At 33.1% G+C, this 17,483-nt stretch overlaps 1 protein-coding gene and 1 long non-coding RNA gene across 4 annotated transcripts; one reads left to right on the forward strand and one right to left on the reverse strand.

Annotated features, from left to right (window-relative positions):
• Positions 1–676: 676 nt before the first annotated feature.
• On the reverse strand, positions 677–3,500 carry LOC128921337 (uncharacterized). Of its 2 annotated transcripts, XR_008470786.1 has the most exons (3): positions 2,897–3,500; positions 2,564–2,842; positions 677–1,295 (listed from the first exon to the last, which is right to left on the reverse strand). It is a non-coding gene; the product is annotated as an uncharacterized LOC128921337 (long non-coding RNA). The 2 variants fall into 2 exon arrangements; XR_008470785.1 differs by lacking the exon at positions 677–1,295 and having other exon boundaries at positions 1,808–2,842.
• Positions 1,502–16,509, forward strand: LOC105214394 (probable protein phosphatase 2C T23F11.1). 2 transcript variants are annotated; one of them, XM_011187777.3, is made up of 4 exons: positions 1,502–2,080; positions 12,292–12,750; positions 12,835–13,168; positions 15,200–16,509. In XM_011187777.3, the coding sequence occupies exons 2-4, from the start codon at positions 12,469–12,471 to the stop codon at positions 15,559–15,561; spliced, it is 978 nt and encodes a 325-aa protein (XP_011186079.1). In that variant the 5' UTR covers positions 1,502–2,080; positions 12,292–12,468; the 3' UTR covers positions 15,562–16,509. The 2 variants fall into 2 exon arrangements, with proteins under 2 accessions (XP_011186079.1, XP_011186080.1); XM_011187778.2 differs by lacking the exon at positions 1,502–2,080 and adding an exon at positions 11,741–11,886.
• The last annotated feature ends 974 nt before the right edge of the window (positions 16,510–17,483 follow it).

A 17,483-nucleotide genomic window follows, 5' to 3' on the forward strand; every position in this document is an offset into this window, starting at 1 on the left:
TGCAGAGCTAAATAGAGAAGGTACAATCTTCTATAAGAGTGTACAGCTACTGGCGTACGCCGATGATATCGATATCATTGGAAACAACATCCGCGCCGTTAGTTCTGCTTTTTCCAGACTGGATAAGGAAGCGAAGCGTATGGTTCTGGTGGTGAACGAGGACAAGACGAAATATCTCTCATCAAACAAACAGTCAGCGCATTCGCGTCTTGGCTCCCACGTCACTGTTGACAGTCATAACTTTGAAGTTGTAGATAATTTCGTCTACCTGGGAACCAGCAATAACAGCAATAACAATGTCAGCCTGGAAATCCAACGCAGAATCACTCTTGCCAACAGGTGCTACTATGGACTAAGTAGGCAATTGAAAAGTAAAGTCCTCTCTCGACGAACAAAAACCAAACTCTACAAGTCTCTCATCATTCCCGTCCTACTTTACGGTGCAGAAGCGTGGACGATGTCAACATCCGATGAGAGGGCTCTAGGAGTTTTCGAGAAAAAGGTTTTGTGGAAGATTTATGGTCCCTTAAACATTGGCAATGGCGAATACCGCAGACGATGAGCTGTATGTGTTAGTCAAGCGAATAAAAAAACAGCGGCTACACTGGCTGGATCATGTTGTTCGAATGGATGAAAGTGTTCCAGCTGTGAAAGTATTCGATGCAGTACCCGCTGGTGGAAGCCGAGGAGGAGGGAGACCTCCACTCCAATGGAAGGACCAGGTGGAGAGGGACCTGGCTTCGCTTGGTATAACCAATTGGCACCAAACTGCCAGAACGAGGGATACGTGGCGCGCTGTTTTGGACTCGGCTATAACCGCGTAAGCGATGTCTACGCCAGTCAAGAAGAAGATGGACGCTTCCCCCGTCCATTTCCGGTTAGTTTTCATTTTATGGGAAGTTTATATTATGTTCATATGTCCTATAATTCTATAAGAATGACGCTCTGTATACACCTAAAATTACATTTCATTACACAATTTAATTAATGCAAATAAATACATGCATATGTACAAACAAATTAATTAAACAAACATAATATAATTAAATAACAGTCGACTAATAAAATATAGTTCTATCGCAGAAAAATTATATGTATATATTCTAAGCATATGTTTCATGTTGTTAAATGCGCCCTGTATTAACTTTATCACAAAACAAGGTGTGTATTTCTATAAATTTAAATGCACTTGTGTCACTCTGTGTCGTTTAACTTAGCGCAATTCCAATTGTCATTCTAATGTAAGTGTTGCAATATTCACAAAAAAGGCCAAGTACAACGCGACTGCAATGAAACTAAAAAAACTATGTTAATAGGTATAATTCAGTTGCATAACTTATTTTATTCGTAACATCTAATAAGCATAAGTATTATTATGTAACTACAACATGACTTCAGATTTCTAATAGTTGTTATTGATCCGCAAACTTTCCCCTACTAGAATATATCAAAACACCCTGTGTCACTTCAAAACAAAACTATGGCAACACTCACCGGTACTGAGCATTTTTATTTTCATGTGGAGAATCAATGCGAAACGAGCTGAAACAGTTTTTTGTTGTGCTATTTTGTGTTTGTATAAATTTTTACAGGAAAAACAAATAAATTAAAGATTAACGTGAAAAGGATATATATAAAGAAAACTCAAAAGTGCGGAAGTTAATGAATAAAAGCAATTCTAGACGACAATAGCTGTGTGATTATCTTTCCGTTAAGAATCGGTTGACAAAACGCTGTAACTAAAGTACAAGTCCGATAGCGGCAAGTACATATTGAATCGGAATCAATTTGTTTGGATATCGTGTAGTTCTTATTGTACGATTAAGTGGGATATTTGTAATAGTGAATCACGCAGTAACAATAATAGTGGTGGAGAAAAAACTTAATACATCATCGTGTCATCGTGTTTCTTTGGTCATCCTGTATATTTACTGGTGATCTAGTAGGGGAAACGGAACATTTGGATTCGGAGTTCAGTATAAACAGCGCATTTTGCGCCAAGACCGATTTCTGGAGTGCCATTTGGGCTACACGTCCAAACTGCGAACGCGAATACATACATATATATCACGACAGTCAGGTGAGTAAGCGTTTTGTTATTGTTGTTTTTAAAAACGCACCGATTGTTCGCTGCCGGATGGCAACACATTTAAATATTGTTGTGCTGATATTGTCTCAGAAATTCACTTATTCATTCCATTTTGCATTTAAAAGTTAGATGACAAGTATACTTAGTAAGGATCAAATTCTAAAACGTTCGTAAGATAAAAAAGTCAAAGCGGTATATGTTTTTATTATGATTAGCTGTCAGTAGCACGTGTATATCAAAATTATTCATCCCCATATTTTTCACTTGAGGCGCGAAATTGCTGCTCGGAGATTTTACGAACTCTAATAAGGATAGCACAGTCAGCAAAATGTAGTATTAGAAGTAAATATTTTTATAAAACAATATATAAATAGAATTGCATATGTAAAATTATGTATTGATTTAAAAAAGTTATAATAATCCTAAATCCCTGAAGTCAACTGCTCAGTTGACAAGTCTAGGAATTAGACTCACCTCAATAGGCTTTGAATAACCCCACATGTAACTGTAATATACAATGCAAATATATACACACAGAAGTGAAATTAATATAATCTATACGACCTGTAATAGCAATATAAGCGCCATTTTTCCAAAATAATGAAGCTCAATTGCAACTCATTACCTTAATCCCCCAAAACAGCATGTGTGATGTAGTATTTCTTCGTTTCATACCTACTTATCACATAAATGCGCAGCATTTTTGTGCCCACCTCCTCTGCTTCGCACAGTCTCTCGTCCCATGTTTATTATCTAAAAATTATTAAGCAATTATTTGTTTTGCTTTTGACGCTGTTGATTTCTTACTCATTTACTTGCAGTGTGTTTCTTATACATATGTATATTTCGTTGAGCATTGATTATCACATTCACATTTAGTACTTATGTATGAATATTTCTACCGATTCAAAGAGCCTACTTCAATGTGCAATATTCACGTTTTTGTAAAAACAAAATGTTAAACATCCTTAATACCATGACGAAGAGAATATCCAAGTAGCAATTTTATTTGTTTTATTATTTGGTAAACTGCTGATAATTTCATATTCTTATCTGTAGGCGTTGCGTTGTCAAGTACTTAAAAATATATGTACGTACATATACATATGTATATGTAAGAATAAGATATAATCAACAATTTTATTACTTGCTTTGGTAGTCGATAAGAGAGTCGGCTTTAAGCCACATTACTTATTTATTTTAATTGTATTCTTTTGCATGACTTTTACTTCGCAACTTTTATCTTCTTACATATAATATATGCGCAAACTGATAACATTATCTATCCAAAAAACGATAAATTTACTAGGCCTTTGCTCGTAATGCCTTATCATTTTAGCTCTTTCATTCAGTCTGTCAGAATTAAATGATATTTTCTACTTAAGAAATGTTTTTCAGTTGGTTTTCCACAAAATAAATTACTTTCAACAATTACATTGCTTTTTAATATGACCAATAATAATACGAATATTTTTATCTTATATTCATAATATCTAGTATGTACTTGTGAGGTTCTAATTTTACAATATTGACCAGAGTTATCGGCGTGAGTGACGCTTACTGATAACTAATAAAATTTAAAAATAGAATTGCGCCTTTAAAATTCAATAAATCGATCAATAGACCCAAAGAACTCCACTATATCTGATGTTATGACTCTCGAGTCTAAATAATAAAGCTACAGCAATACAAAATCTCCATTCCCAGTACATAGTGAATAGTTGTTATAAGCGTAGGATTTCAAATTTATTACTGCGCAACAGCTAAACTTAATTTATTCATATTTACGCTTACTGACGTTAACCAGCCTCTAAATTTGGTCAATTGTTTTCTGTTACAAATAAAACTATCATTGGTGAGAGCAAGTTGGGTTTTTTGGATGTTATTTACGTACAGTGGGCAACTGACATCTAAGTTTCGGTATACATATAATATGAGTCTCTTAAATAAAAAAGACGGTCAAATTTTATTTTTTAATAAGAATGGACTTTAAAATGTATTCAAGGAATATGGGGAGCAATTCATATTTATGTAGACCTCAATATTCATAAAGGAATGTTTGTCATTTCGATTAAACATTAAATTTCTAAAATCGTATGAGTATGTACAGCGAATTGTGTTAAAAAAAGTTGTCACCACGTTATCATACAGTAGCGAATGTCCATAACACCACTTAGTAATACATATATATGTACATACATTATATGTGCTAACGAAGTTGCAAATGTAAAAGTAAATCCAACGGAAATTTATTTATTTGTATTTTTATAAATCGGTTGATAAGAAGCCCTATGGCAATTCTAAGGTGTAAATATGGAAAGTCATAAATAGATTTTTCATAGAATGACTTAATACCCACTAATAATAAATGCTAGAACAGCTGTTGTATGGGTGTGAATAGCAGCTCTAAATGGCACATTCTCACTTTTCACAGCCATTAGATTTGAGCGTCTAATCAATCGAAAAGTGCTAATTTACTTGTGCATATGTATGTGCTTGTGTATATACATATGTATTTCTGAATGCAATCTATGTATGTGTTGCTGATTCTGATTAAGTATAACAAATATAAATGTTATGTATTTCAGTATACATATGTATGCAGACTGCACAATCAAGTGCAGTGCGACAAGCCGGCACAATTTTTGCATTTTTACAAGTCCAATTGTGCAAATATACATATACTCGTACTCAGTCATACTTAAACATATACATACATATATACTCGTACTTAGGCTTAAGAGAAGTTTGGTAAAACATTCAGTAGCTATTTATAATAAATTACTCGTATGAATTAACCTTTTCTCCGCAATCAGCTCAAATTCGTTCAGTAATATGGAATCGCTAAATTCTTAGGCTCTTATTCATTTTAAGGTTGTGTAAGCAATCCTTCAAAGTAAATGGAGAATATTCATGTGATTAGATATTGTGCCATTAATTTCTTCGAATAATACTTATAAATAATTGTTTGTGACATTAATTCATTTACGGTTTCTAATCTTTCTTTAAAGCGGATTATCTTTTGCAGATAATACAGTTTTATTTAAATTCAAACATATAGTTGCCTTTCTCAATTTTATTGGACATTTTCTGAAAACAGCTTAAAAAAAATATATTACAAAATTGCGATATGACAGGATGAGCAGTTATCGTTTTTGAAGAAATTTAAAATCGCTACGTACTTGTTCACTTACCAAAAATATTAATAAAAAAAGGTGATTAGAAGTAATTAAACAGTTTGTTTCAATTTATGAATGTAGTGATGGAAGAGATAATCGTAGGAAAGGCAACTTGTTACATATATTGATATACATCAAACCGGGCTAATTTTTTAATTAAACTCAGTACAGTAGTTTTCCGAAATAACGAATATTCGTTTTAACGAAAACCGCTTATAACGAACAAGCAAATTTGTTACATTGAGTACCGTAAATAACGAGCATCGAGAATTTGTAAGTACTCAGTTTAACGAACAACATGAAGAAGACATATGAAGAAAGAGGAAAAAATCAAATAACATCGAACCAGAATTAAAAATAAAACTGGAAAAAATTCCAAAAAAAATGTGCAAATTGAAAAAATGTTGAATTTTATAAAAACGCTTAAAATTATTGATCAGCACCAAATAGAAGTAATAGTGTCAGAATTGATCAATTTTGGAAGAATTTATTGGATTTGAATTGTTTTGTTATGGTTTTTCATTTTTTAACAAATAATGAATAAAACAATTTAGTAAACTGCAATTTACGGATATATAACTCATTTTTATTTATAAAAATACCTCAAGTGAGTACTCGAATTAACGAAAAATTCGATATAGCGAACATGCCTGACAATTAATGTGTTCGTTATTTCGGAAAACTACTGTAGTTGTTTTGGTGGCAAAGAATGAATTTTAAAATTTCAAAGTTGTTTTTAAATATGTTGATATATGTACACCTACATATGTACATGCTTTTGAAGAACGATGAAATTGTTAGCTGTCTTTATTGTTACTTTGTCTGTAGCAGCAGCTCAGGTTAGACGTGTTTTATTCGTTTGTTAAAGACTTTGACTTGTTCGTGAAATCTTAGCCAAACACTGCAACGATGTCTCAGCCTCCATATTCACCAAACATGGCTCCGGGTGACTTTTACCTATTACCAAAAATAAATAGAACCTTAAGGGCGCCTTTTTACAAGTACTCGAGAAATCGCTAAAGTTTAACCCAAAATTCGAGTTTGCGAAGTGTTTCGAAGATTGGAAGAAGCGCTGGCATAACTGCATGAAATCGAAAGGGTGTTATTTTGAAGGGGATAACATTAATGTAGACGAATGATGCATCATATAGAAATATATGATAATGGCAAATAATCTTAATTACAATTAGTGATGTATTTTCTCAATTTCGGTACTGACGTGTCGAGCCAAAACATTACTTGATTATGCGTCATTAGCATAGCGTGACGACATGTATGAGCAGTCACACATTAAATTCGTATTGAGCAGTCATACTTTACATGTAGCCGATTTCCTAATACAGCGCGTAGCAAAGATTCTTGTGTCATAGGACGTTTATAGAGAGTGTTAAATTGGTATTTTGTATTATTTATTAGTAATCTCAGTGACTTTATGTCGATAAAATAATGTCTAATACAAAAGTCAAGAACTATAGGAATCACACAGCTGAAATTGAAGGATACTCCTTATTTTTCCACTCACAACTCCATCGCCACAGTATAGGAATGTAATGTTTTTTCGAAAATTAATATTTTTTCGTTCGTTTTTTTATCCCAATAACTAGTGCACATTTGTGTCCGGCTTTTCGAGGCACACGCATGCTACAGTGATAAAAATAAGTTTTCTTCCCTGCGTTTTTATTTTTAGATTTAAACTTGCAAAAAGTGGAATTGCAAACATGCAATCACGAAATTAGATGCAGCGTCCACCTAGCTAGCATATCTTGCTCATACTTTCTCCTTTTACCCCTATCAAAGTTAGGCCAAAAATAAATGTGTTTAATTTTCGTCATCAAATTAATCGAGTAAATGTTGTGGTAGGCACGAATGATAAACATACATACATACATACATATACTGGCACACATAACAATAATGCAATTCCATCAAACAAACAGTTAGTTAAGGAAAATATAATTTGATAGCTTGTCCCTTTCTCCAATTTTAAATGTTGAACAACGATTATTGACACAGAAAATAAAGATAGCGAAAGAAAAATATTTCTCCTTTCAGGAAAATTTATTTTTGCAATAGTATTCTATTGTAGCTCTCTAATGAGAATCAAATTTGAATGATTTCTATTTCAAGAATTAATCCTTATTGTTACATATGTATTTACACATCATGTTCAATTAATTTTTTGTTGCATTCAACTATGGACTATTTCGAGAATTACATTAACCATTTTCTCAAAGGGTTAGGCTAGGATTAAAAAGATTAAATAAACTTTTCATATTTGCATTAGCATTAGGACCTAAAAACATTATTCAATTTATAGAATTGTGAAAAATATCCCTTCCAAGCCCCTTTATTATCGAAACATTCGTTCGATTCAGCACGTAAAAATTTTTTTTCGCGCAACGGCATTACTTTAATCGGGCGATGTTGGTACTCCGAGACTCTGAGGCTCGTATCCACCAGTCCTTTGAAATCAAAAAGCAGGTGCTAAAACTGAGATACAATAATTTGTTAACATCATTGGCATCTCAATGTAAAGCGTAGGTCATAGCGGGCGTGGCGGTTTTGGATCAAAAAGACAAGCATGTTTCAAAATCAAAAGACTATCAGACAGTTCCCTAAATGTTTGTTGACTGGTGAAAGTCGGATAACTACTTTAAATTTTATTGGGTTCATATTGCATTCACACCCCCGAACAAAACAGAACAGTTAATGAACAAACATATTACGGTGCGTTATTGGATTGACTGAAAGTCAAGATCAAAGTTAAGCCTTTTCAAACGGTTTTGCTGTACAGGCCGGGTAGCTTCCATACAAGCATACAAGCTTATTTGCATAAAGGAAAAATAGTACATAGTACATTGGTATATAGTACATAAGTATAAATATATACAGAATATGAAAGTCAAAAAGTGTGATTAAACATTTAAGTGAGTAGCACCTATACTTATCTTTGAAGTGCTTCAGCAAATTAAATATAACCACTTACATATACATATTGCTATAAGCATACATGTCCACTACTCATGAATCGCAAATGATTTTCAGTATGAACAATATGTGTATATAATCGACCCCCTAGAATTTCCCAGTATTAATTTCTGAGATGGAATTATGATATCACCAAATCAATATATTTATTTGCAATATAAAATATACTAATGACTCTCTGTAGCTTATTTTCAATTTTATAACACCTCAAAAATTGTATATTATTTATTCTTTAGTCATTAGAGAAAAATGGAAATAAAGTAATTATTGCCTGAATATATATTTCATTATGATGAAGAGTGATTTTTAGACAAGTGGTTTTCAAGAAGAAATAAAATAATTAGGTTTATTGTAGAGATAATATTTTGTCATTATGTTTTAAAAATGATTTCGGGCAAGGGACCGCCGTGACAAGCTACTTTTAACAGCAACTGAGGCCATATGTCAGCAATAAACATTGTTGCGGAGTAAGTTTGTTCATTATGAAATGGCAAAACACAGTGAGTATAAAAGGGTATTAGATCTAGTATCAGCTGTCAAAATGACTAACTCAGAAAAAGTATTAACTCATTGAAAACGTCTAAAAAACACCCTATATAAGTGTGTTATCAAATCGTATAGCACAAGTAAAGTTGTTATGTCATTAACGACCACTAGCACATCAAAAATACTACAAGCAGAGAGTCGAAGATAAATTTCGTAATGGATTGTTACATTTGTCTAGATCACGTGTCAGACCTCTATAGTATTCTAATGTACATATATAAGCACCGATGTTGATATTTTGTGGCATGAAACAAAGCTGTTCGAAGCCCGCTCTTTTGTTTTGCTGTGCGCCCTGAAGTATACTAGAATGCTTTAATTTACCTATCACTTTCGTAATCTCAAACTACGACTCTCCTATGGAACTACATGACTAACTTCTTAATCAAATGGTGAAACTGAAATATATAATTTTTCACTTTAATTTGTTTCGTGAAACTAAACTTATTGAAAATTATTGATTTTAACTTTTTTATTCGCACTTGAAATAAAAAACCGAATATTAAAGTTACTCACTGTATATATATTATATCGAATTCATTATTTTGACCCACAAATTACAGTTTTGCATTTAAAATGTATAGTTCAGTGCTACTAGCATTTGAAATTGGTCCCTACCTCTCTAGACCCCATAAATTGGGAATTGTATATTTTTTGTTGCCATTATTGTATTGCCAACGTTAGTGAAATCTCAGTATTTTTCACAATCTCTTAAATCACACAAATTGTGAAATATCTAATGATTTTCCCTTACTCATTCAGTATTTTGTTTCTAAAACTGCAGAAATTTGTGAAATAGCATTTCGTGCAGAGGAATATACTGAGGCTTCTTCGTAGAAAAATGCAATTAATTTTAATTTTTGATATTTCAAAAGAGTGAGTCACTTTCCGCGATTAATTTAAAATTTTATTGTTTTTAGCCTTTAGTTTTTTGTGCGTATTTCCTTCGAAACTGAAGTGAATAGAAAAATGTTTAATGATATGTTTATTTACCTCTGGTATTATTGCACATTTTTCAAATCAATTTGGTATGACTGTCAAAGATTCTATGCTTTCTTCAACTTTTTCTAGAAATTTAAATAAAAATACTGAGACTAAATTTTTGCAACACAACATTCGATTTCCAACAGAAATGCCTCGACTATAAAAAATATCTGACTCTAATGTTGTTGTTGTTGTAGCGGTTACCGGTAAGCCTAAATTAATTGTCATCTAACGGGAGGTCCAAAAAAACGAGCTGTTTCGACAGGAACGAACCAAATGGAAATGGGTGTTAGATGAGTTGGGTTCATTGGACATGCAAAGAGGTGGTTAGTGTCGTGCGGGCATTCTCTGCATACAGGACATATATTGATTATGTGGGGGTTCAGTCTGTGTCTGCAATGGGTGGTGTTTTATCTCCAAGCACGCTATTCAGGTGTTTGTCATATTTTAGGATGGTACTCTTGATGGCTCTGTGAAGCGGCTCGGTTTTCTACGAAAGCATCCCAACAGAAGCTGTTTGGAGACGGGACTCATAGATTCGTCGTGTAGAACAAACTCCCACATGTCTCCACAGTCTGAGTGAGTCGCCAGTTTGTGTCATTGGTAACTATATTATATGTCCCAACTTAATTCAAAAAGCAGGCTTCATGAGCACAGTGCTTAACGGCCTTGACGATAAAGCCGTGTAATTCCGCAAAGTTTAATAATGTTCCAACAATATAAATTCATAAATGAGTTCATTCATATATATACACTGCGCATCATCAGAAAAATCCAACACTTAATAAGTTGCGAAAAGAAATACGCTTAATCATTGATCGCACACATTTAACCTTTTAAGTAGTGGCATTATCTCATATTTTAAGTTGAGAATACATTTATTTATAAAAGCCCAGATGATGCCCAGAGTTTTAATTTGTAAGACGTGCGCCATGGATGGACCCCATTAGAAACGCAAATATATTCGGATCAAAGCTGTAATGGAGTAGGGAGCCATATCATATTATGATATCCGCGAATTGCAGTTTTTTACGCCAAATAGGAATGCAAATAAATATATAAGTATTCGAAAAAGTGGATTTCCAGTTTTTAAAAATATTTTTGGCAATCTAAAATGGTATTTACAGCACGACAGCTGAATTTGAAGCTTGTCCGGTCTATAAAAACATGGATACAAAGCCAAAATGTCGCTGTTCTGGAATAGGCATAAATATTATAGATAGCGTCTGCGGATGGTTGGTTAGAAAGGTGTTTGAGTGTGGTAAGCAATATACCACCAAAACCGTACTAATCGGCGACATAAAACTCATTTGGTCAACCATTACACTAGATTTTATTAAAAACCTATAGAGTTCTATACCCAATAAAATTTATGAAGTTTTTATTAATAAAGGTGGCTCCGCCCAGTACTAATTTAAGTTAAAAATTTTATAAAGAATCGTATTGTAACCCTTTATAGCATATTTTGAGGCCCAAAATCTAATTATGGAAAATATTTGGTATCAACCAAGCATGCTTGGGGGGCACTATCCTGATAACGCGCAGTGTATGTGTATATTGGTTGTGATTCCATTTCTCGAAATTAAGCTTTGATTCAGCGTTTGTAAGTATTTTGCAAATGCTGCATACATAGAAACATATTTAGAAGAAATTCAAATGAAAAGCTGGTTAAATTTTTAACATGACGCAATCATAGAATCTGCGCACGCGACTCATTTATATGCTTAATCATCGATCATGCGGATAGAAAAGGTGAGAGGATGGGCAGACATTTGTAGCTTTGCAAGTTTGTATGTGGATATGTTGCTTGACATCTTCCAGATATCCGGCTATACTCTTGTCTACATACATACATATGTTTGTTTATTTATTTACTCTCTGACTCGTTTCGTAGTTTCCATAGAACTTTTTGTATTTTCCAAATGACGGCTGACTGACACACATTTGTATGTGCGTCAGTTTGTCTGTTGCCGTTTGTGTTTACTTTGAGACATTTTTCTCCATTTTCTTACAATGGAAAGTGACGAGCAATCTGTTATTATTTGAATATAAAATACAACAAAATTTCACATTTAAGATTTTAAGCGAGAATTCAAGTTTACGGTAGGTTGTTTCGGGTGTGGTGAGCTACTGAATATTAACGATTTATCGAGTGTACGTAAGTATGTATGTAGGATTGTGGTTAAGTGCTGACATTTTTATCGGATTTTTTCGGTGTTTGATAAAGCGAAAATTAGTTGCTCTGTATTTTTGTGGATTTCTTATATTCAAATGTAAATGTATATTATGTTCTGTTGGTTTTTGTTGTTGATATTAACTCAAAGTGTTATTCAAATGCGCTAATCAGTCATAAGTTATTGACTTGCAATTAATCACACACAGTCAGTAACAACATATTTAGCTTAAAAGAGTTCGGCGAAAATTACACATTTGTATTTATTTAAGTATGAATATTTTTAAACCTTTGGTAACAAATATTTATTTTTTTTCTTATCTTCTTTACTACAGTTGCGTACGCAAATTTTGGATTGCATTTTGCAAATAAAAAGAGGCATTAGTTTTATTACAAAGGGGACAACAATCAGCTGGTGTAAAGGATCACGAGTCGGTACTGACGGCGGCATATCCTTGTCCACTATCACTATACTAGCTCGTACACACACATAAACAAAACACTCCAATAAAATGGGTCAAACCCTTTCCGAACCAGTCACAGCCAAAGAGTCTGCGTATTGTCAGAATGAATTATATCGCGTCGGTTCCAGCTGCATGCAGGGATGGCGCATCAACATGGAAGACTCGCACACACACATTCTTTCCCTGCCCGACGATCCCGGCACATCGTTCTTTGCCGTCTACGATGGCCATGGCGGTGCTACAGTAGCACAATACGCCGGCAAACATCTACACAAATTCATACTAAAGCGGCCCGAGTACAAAGAGAATATCGAAAAGGCTTTAAAACAGGTAAGCTCGCGCCTACACATCGCTGCTAGCTTGTACAAAATAACTAATCAATTTACTACATCTGTGTATATATTTATTCGCTAGGCATTTCTGGACATTGACTATGAGATGCTGTACAATGAGTCATGGGGTGAGCAAATGGCCGGCTCAACAGCAGTTGTTGTGCTCATTAAAAATAACCGTTTGTATTGTGCCAATGCTGGTGATTCGCGTGCGATCGCCTGCATCAATGGAGAGGTAGAGACTCTGTCGTTGGATCACAAGCCAAATAATGAGGCTGAAACCAAACGCATACACGAAGGTGGCGGCTACGTGGAGTTCAATCGCGTCAATGGCAATTTAGCACTATCGCGGGCACTTGGTGATTTCATATTCAAACGCAATGCCAATAAGAAACCGGAAGAACAAATCGTAACTGGTGGGTATTTTGTTTTACTTGAATTAAGCAGATTTTTTTTTATTTAGAGGTCCTTTTAAGTTCTAAATCAACATAAATAAAAGTTTGTGTTAGGGAATCTGGGTAACTTTTCTGTAATGCGATTATTAACTCTAACTCTTATTAATTACTGGAAGAAGACATAAACAGGTCGAGGGAATTTTTCAGTGAAAAGTATTTAACAGGCGACTAAATATCAATGTATAAAAAATACATTTATAAGCATTTGTCATCACCACACTGTCAAGGCATGAAAAATGTCAAAATCCAACACTAAAACACACAAATGTTCACAACTTTCACCCAAGCATGTTTGTACATTAATGGAAATGTCTAGATCAAAATAGGGGGTTTTACAAAACTCGGCTGGGTATTTCAAAACAATTTTTTTATGGGAGACTGAGTCATAAGTAAAAAAGTGTGTTCTCCGATTTTCGAATTCATCCTCCAAAATCGAAATATTTGTGGATTAAAAAAATATATATTATATATTAATTACACGATATAGTTACTAAGAAATCCAAAATATGGATTTAATCTTCTTTTTATTCTTAATTCAATGGGACATTAAACATTTCGGTCAAGCTTTTAAGCAAAATGTTATGAAGGGTTAAAGATAGTACTTCGAAAAAAATGTATTTCGAAATATACTTGACCCCTAAAGCACTTGTCATATAAGCTTGACATTAATAATATAGGCTTTAATTAAATATAATTATTTTAAAAAACATTTTTTCAAACTTCGAAACCAAATATTTATATTTTGGAGGTTGATTTCGAAAATCGAAGAACACAATTTTTACTTATGACTCAATCTCCCGGAAATAATAGTTTTGTCCAGCACCCAGAAAAGAAATCGATTTTGTTGTGAAGTGTTATAGTAAATTAAAAATTTGATTTCAAATACATTTTTGGATACTTCTCAATAATCTCACCTTACTTCAAACCTCTTGAAACTTTTTGAATTAGTATGTATATAATAATTTCTGTCCGAACTTAGACCAACTTCTTTGTTTGTTTTTCAGTTTGGATAACTCAGTTTATCCTTGTTTCACACTAAATAAAGAATGCACATTTCGCAACAACAGTAAATAGGCGAAGGCACTTAATTGCCTATAAACAAAATAAACAGAGCAAACGAATGTATAATAATTTAGCAGTTTGTTCATTTTTTCTTTGTACATACACACTTGACTTTTGCTTCCCAACTGTATACTTTATTAAAACTGGCCATAGTCTGTCACCTGTCGGTCAATAGCATGGCGCGATAGCACATTAAACGCTTTGTATGACAATGCTATAAATAACAAATCACACTTCCTTATTCAGAGATTTTTTTAATAAAGAAACATAATATAATAGGACAGTACCATTTAAATTACAGTGCAAGCAGTTCGAAAGAAAATGCGCTCTTCATGTTACACTAAATATTTTGTATAATTTTCTATATATTCATTAATGTAAATATTTTAGTCATTGCAAGTTTTTGTTGCGTAATAAATAATCATATACATATGTACTTAAGTAAATATAAACGGGCGTAGAATATTGATCAGCGAAATAGTGTTACTGTCCCACTGTCTATTCTAACAATAGCACCCACGCGGAGTCATTAATAGCACAACCAGAGAATATGATCATTTAATTTATAAAGTGAAGGCAATTGCTTTCATCACCGCAACGTGTTGATCTGCATACATACATATAAGACACATGTACATATGTTTGTATTTGCATACATAGCTATTAGCTAAACACGTAAGTGCGCACTTTGGCCCCTCGGCGCACACATCATAGAATTTCGTTGTTTATTTCAGATTTGTTTCTATTTTATTGATTAACACATGCGCTTAATGAAAGTATTTGTAAATACTGTGTTTATTTATTTTTTTTTTTTATTTTACCCACATACACACATAATTTCGGACTGAATGTTAATTGATTTTCTGTTTGTGCCCCGTTGTTGTTTATGTATTTCACCTTCTTATACTGAACGTTCATTCATACTTACAGCATATCCCGATGTGGAGACACGTGAAATAGCAGCCGATTGGGAATTCATTGTGCTGGCATGCGACGGCATTTGGGATGTAATGAGCAACAAAGAAGTCGTCGACTTTTGTCGAAAGCGTATCGGCATGGGTATGTATCCGGAAGAGATTTGCGAAGAGCTGATGAATCATTGTCTCGCGCCCGATTGCCAAATGGGCGGCCTGGGTGGCGACAATATGACTGTTGTGCTGGTCTGTTTTCTACACAATAAACCGTACGAAGAACTGATAGCGCGCTGTGCTAAAAATAACAATATGAACGGCAGCAGCGGCAACATAACCACAACATCGTCTATGGATGAGGATCATCTCGATTTAAAATAACAAAACTTCACCATCTTTTCCATATTCAATGCTAGTAGAGCAACAGCAGTAGAAACCGCAGTGCCAACAACTGCAATACCTGGCAATTCGACAGTCGACCATGCAATAACCACCACCACTACTACACGCAATAAGCTGGCTACCGTTAGAGCTGAGAAAATTTCCAATCAACTAAGAATTGCGACAAGCATCATTAAGAGCACGAATTATATTTTTCGTAAAATCTACAGGTTGCGTTACTTAATAATTGTGTTCCTTATGTTTATGACCTATGCATATCTATATTTTTGTATTTAAAATTTTTAAAATTATTTTTGCCAAAAGCGACGCTTCGTACGACAGATACGCGAGGCCGTCGCAAATTAAATTTCAAGGATTGTGACTTTTGTTGACTGCAAATATTAAAACTTAACTTCAAATTGTAACTACATACATACACGATTTCAACCTACTCTACGAATGCTTTTATGGTACAGACATACACACACACACACATACATATATATATAACATAAATAAGTAATACACATATTAGTTATTGCAACATTCACGGGCGATAGTATTGGATGTTCTTGTTTGTTTTTCCATTTCCTCTCTGTTTGGCAAGCGTTTAGAAAATTGATGAAAAAATTGTAAAAAATATATTTCTATTGATAATATTGTATTGTATTGTATTGTAAAACCTAAAACTAAATTTAAATCGTAGTTAAAACTTTTGTGCATAAGAATTAGTCAACATAATTAACGATGTAATCATCAAACATACATACATAAATACACTTATATGCTGGCATACTGGCGTTAGTTACTGTAACTGTATGATTCAAATAAGATATTATTTCGTTACAATTTTTATTTTGAAACACTTACAAATTACTTTATGTGTGAGGTCGAGTTATTGACTGAGATGAAATAAAAATTTAGTTATATACTTGAAAATAACAATGATTTTTGCCTTTTTGTTTTTGAGTTGTATGAGCCGAGGTCAGGTGCATATATAATGAAATTGGTGTGTTGTAATGTTTTTATATCACCTTATTTAAAAACTTTGTTTTCTAATTACATATTCAAAACTCTTCAACACGAATTTGAAAAAAATTTTGGATTAAATTTGTAAACACAAAAAACAAATGGATTTATATACATATACATAAGTATATATTAAAAAACTCTACAAGAATATTTTTAATTAATTGCATGAATCGTTTACTTCAGTTCGCCTATCAACTTTTGATCTACAACTCACACACTTAATTTGATCATTTTTTTATGAAAAGAAAATATTTTATAATTATTACATAAAAAATTGTGCCTCTGAAAATGCTTTAAGATTTCGACTTTACATATAGTTTTTATGGGATCATCTATCTTTATACCAAAATATATTTTATACCCACTATATATCGTTATAAGGCAGAATCTAAGGAAATAATTGCCTTTCCCCATAAAGATTCATTGAATATCGAAATATTATGTTTACGAAAATATTATTTCTACCAGATATATTTCCGAAAATATAGCATTTAAAATGTTATGTGTGTCACTTAACTGTTATTAAGTGTCTCCAGTAGTAGAGAATTGATAAATTACTCCTTATAGAAAATATAATGGTTTAGCATTATAAGCTGAAAATCATAAGGCATTTATGTATTCGTACAAAAAGTAAATTATGGATCTTTCAATACTTAAAAATAAAGATGAATTTCGACACACTTAATTTGTAAATGCGAGCAAGTGTAACAGGTACAATGTAAATAAAACCTTTCAACTCGAATGATGTCACAAATCGTTCCCCATATTCCATCCTCTACTGAAAAGTCAAAGTGAAAGCTTTATTTCTAAGTAAATGTATGTATGGTAGCATTGTTTCATATTAGCAATACGGTAATATATATTTACCTCTATATATGAGTAAATTTAGA

Source organism: Zeugodacus cucurbitae, chromosome 4, assembly GCF_028554725.1.
Source record: "Zeugodacus cucurbitae isolate PBARC_wt_2022May chromosome 4, idZeuCucr1.2, whole genome shotgun sequence".
Classification (NCBI taxonomy): Eukaryota; Metazoa; Arthropoda; class Insecta; order Diptera; family Tephritidae; genus Zeugodacus; species Zeugodacus cucurbitae.

What these genes read in the sequence shown, in the direction of transcription:
- LOC105214394 (XM_011187777.3), top strand. Translation starts at nt 12,469, where the DNA reads ATGGGTCAAACCCTTTCCGAACCAGTCACAGCCAAAGAGTCTGCGTAT. An exon ending in TCGAAAAGGCTTTAAAACAG is followed by an intron (nt 12,751 to 12,834) that starts GTAAGCTCGCGC and finishes TTTATTCGCTAG; the next exon opens with GCATTTCTGGACATTGACTA. An exon ending in GGAAGAACAAATCGTAACTG is followed by an intron (nt 13,169 to 15,199) that starts GTGGGTATTTTG and finishes TCATACTTACAG; the next exon opens with CATATCCCGATGTGGAGACA.